At 58.7% G+C, this 2636-nt stretch overlaps 1 protein-coding gene across 1 annotated transcript; it reads left to right on the forward strand.

Moving 5' to 3' along the window:
• Positions 1-638: 638 nt before the first annotated feature.
• HOXA13 (homeobox A13) lies at positions 639-2564 on the forward strand (the record flags this gene model as incomplete). The annotated part of the gene is made up of 2 exons (XM_084216768.1): positions 639-1311; positions 1931-2564. The coding sequence occupies 2 exons, from the start codon at positions 639-641 to the stop codon at positions 2173-2175; spliced, it is 918 nt and encodes a 305-aa protein (XP_084072894.1). The 3' UTR covers positions 2176-2564.
• Between the last annotated feature and the right edge of the window lie 72 nt (positions 2565-2636).

The following is a 2636-nucleotide window of genomic DNA, read 5'->3' on the forward strand; positions in this document are numbered from 1 at the left end:
TCCTCCCTCAGCTTGCGGTGGGCTCTCCGCGTCACCCGGACGGGGCCCCGCCAACGCTCCCCGGGGAGAGGCGGCGGCTCAGACCGGCGGAGGAAGGGGGTAGAAGGGGTGCGGCTCATCTTCCCCCCCGAGACGAGGGGAGGCCTCCGGGCTTTCCGCGGCGCTCGGGGCGGGGAGGGCTCAAGGAAAGCGGCGCAAGGAGAAATCAGGCGGGGTGCCAAGGGGAGCCCCGCACCTCGGGGGGTGCGCCGCGGCAACAACGGGGCCAAAAAGCTCACGCCTCGGTGGCGAGGGAGGGCCAGAGGGAGGAAGGGAGGGAAGGAGAAGGGACGGGGCGGCCCCCACCCCCCCGGCGCTCTCGTCCCGCGCGGCAGCGGGACCGCGCCCGCACCCGTGCCCGCGCCCCGGGCCGGGACCCAGCCCCGCGCGCTGATTGCGTTATTTAATTATCTCCACTTTATTCCCTCAGATGTTTATCAGCTGCTTTGCATATCACGTGGGGGCGGGCGGGCCAATGAGGGCCGGCCTGGCGCGACGCTGGCGCGTCAGCCCTGGTCAAGTCCCGGAGATTGAGTATCTCTTTTTTCAGTCTTTGGGGCTTTTAAAAAAGAGCCACTAGTCTCAATGCGGAGCGGGCTATGACAGCCTCCGTGCTCCTCCACCCCCGCTGGATCGAGCCCGTCATGTTCCTCTACGACAACAGCCTGGATGAGATCAATAAGAACATGGACGGGTTTCACGCCGGCAGCAACTTCGCGGCGGCGGCGGCGGCCAACCCCTGCCGCAACCTGATGGCTCACCCCGCGCCCCTGGCCGCCCCCAGCGCCGCCGCCTACACCTCCAGCGAGGCCCCCGCCGCCGGCATGGCCGAGCCCACTGTCAAGCAGTGCAGCCCCTGCTCCGCCGCCGTGCAGAGCTCCTCCGGCGCCGCGCTGCCCTACGGCTACTTCGGCAGCGGCTACTACCCCTGTCGCATGACCCACCACAACGCCATCAAGTCCTGCGCCCAGCCAGCCTCCACCTTCGCCGACAAGTACATGGACACGTCGGTCTCCGGCGAGGAGTTCACGTCGCGGGCCAAGGAGTTCGCCTTCTACCAGGGCTACGCCGCCGGGCCCTACCAGCCGGTGCCCGGTTATCTGGATATGCCCGTGGTGCCCGCCATCGGCGGCCCCGGCGAGCCGCGCCACGACCCCCTTCTCCCCATGGACAGCTACCAGCCTTGGGCCATCACGAACGGGTGGAACGGGCAAGTGTACTGCCCCAAGGAGCAGAGCCAGCCGCCTCACCTCTGGAAATCCACTCTCCCGGGTAATACACCTGCATGGCTCCCCCTGTCTCTTCTTTTCATCCTGCCCCGCTCGCCTCTCCCGGGTGTCCCGCCGGCAGGGCTCCGTGATAACCCGCCCCGGGCCGACCTTTCGCCGTCCCGCCCGCCGTCCCCGGTCCCATCCCGCCCCGGTCCACACATGCCCCAGCGCCGCTGGAACGGCACCGGTGCCGCCCCCTGCCCCCCGCCGGCGCACGGCACATCCCGCCTCGCCTGGCCGGCCCCGGCGCCGGCCCCGGGAGAGGAAACAGCTGAAAAGGGCCGCGGGAAGGTCTGTGGTATTATTTTCCATAGACCACGAAGTCAGCGAGCTGTGTAAATCTCTGTAGTCCCTCTCGATCCTTTCCAGAGTCCCTGGCCGAGCTACATGGGGTTTGTTATTATTTGTCTGTCTGACAGAAATGAGCCTTTCCCTGCCTAAAAGCTGCCTGCGGCGGCCAGGAAAGAGGAGTCCCCAATGCTGAGCCGGGCTTTAGTAGCTAAACCGGAGCGGGGCAGGCGGAGGAGTGTGCTCTAACCCTAGTCCTTGTACCTCTTGAAGATGTCCTAACCGGTTCGAGCGATTTTCTAACGCTTCCCTGCATGGTTTTTCTGTTCCAGACGTCGTTTCTCATCCCTCGGATGCGAACTCGTACAGACGTGGAAGAAAGAAACGAGTGCCTTACACAAAGGTCCAGTTAAAAGAACTCGAAAGGGAATATGCTACAAATAAATTCATAACCAAAGACAAGAGGAGGAGGATATCGGCGACTACAAATCTATCAGAGAGACAGGTCACAATCTGGTTCCAAAACAGAAGGGTCAAAGAGAAAAAAGTGATCAACAAATTGAAGACTACCAGTTAATGGATTAAAAATGGAGAAGCAGCAATTCAAGAGTTTCAGAACTTTTTTTTTGTGTGTGTGTTCAGATTAAAGTAATTATTAATAATAATTAAAAAGAGAAAAGACAATGAACCTCTTCTTTCAGAGCAAGAGATCTGTATCTTTGGAATTATAGCCTTTCTTATTCTTCTTCCTTTTTTTTTTCTTTTTTTTTCTTTTTTTTTTTCTTTTTTTTTTTTTTTTTTAATATTGCTGTAGCAAAATGGTGAAAACTGACAGTTCTCCTGAAATCCCAAACAGCCAGCCAGTATCACTGACAGACCGTACAGCCCACAAGGCCAGCTCCGAGAGATACACTTTCAATTAGACACGATTTTCTGAGAAACTTGTAAATACTTCTAGGACCCTGCTATTTGAAAGAAGACCCTTCGTGGCTACAATGCGAGAGCTGGTTAACGGGAGGAGGTCGATGTGGACACATA

This window comes from Fringilla coelebs (genome assembly GCF_963513975.1).
Source record: "Fringilla coelebs genome assembly, chromosome: 1".
In the NCBI taxonomy this organism is placed as follows: Eukaryota; Metazoa; Chordata; class Aves; order Passeriformes; family Fringillidae; genus Fringilla; species Fringilla coelebs.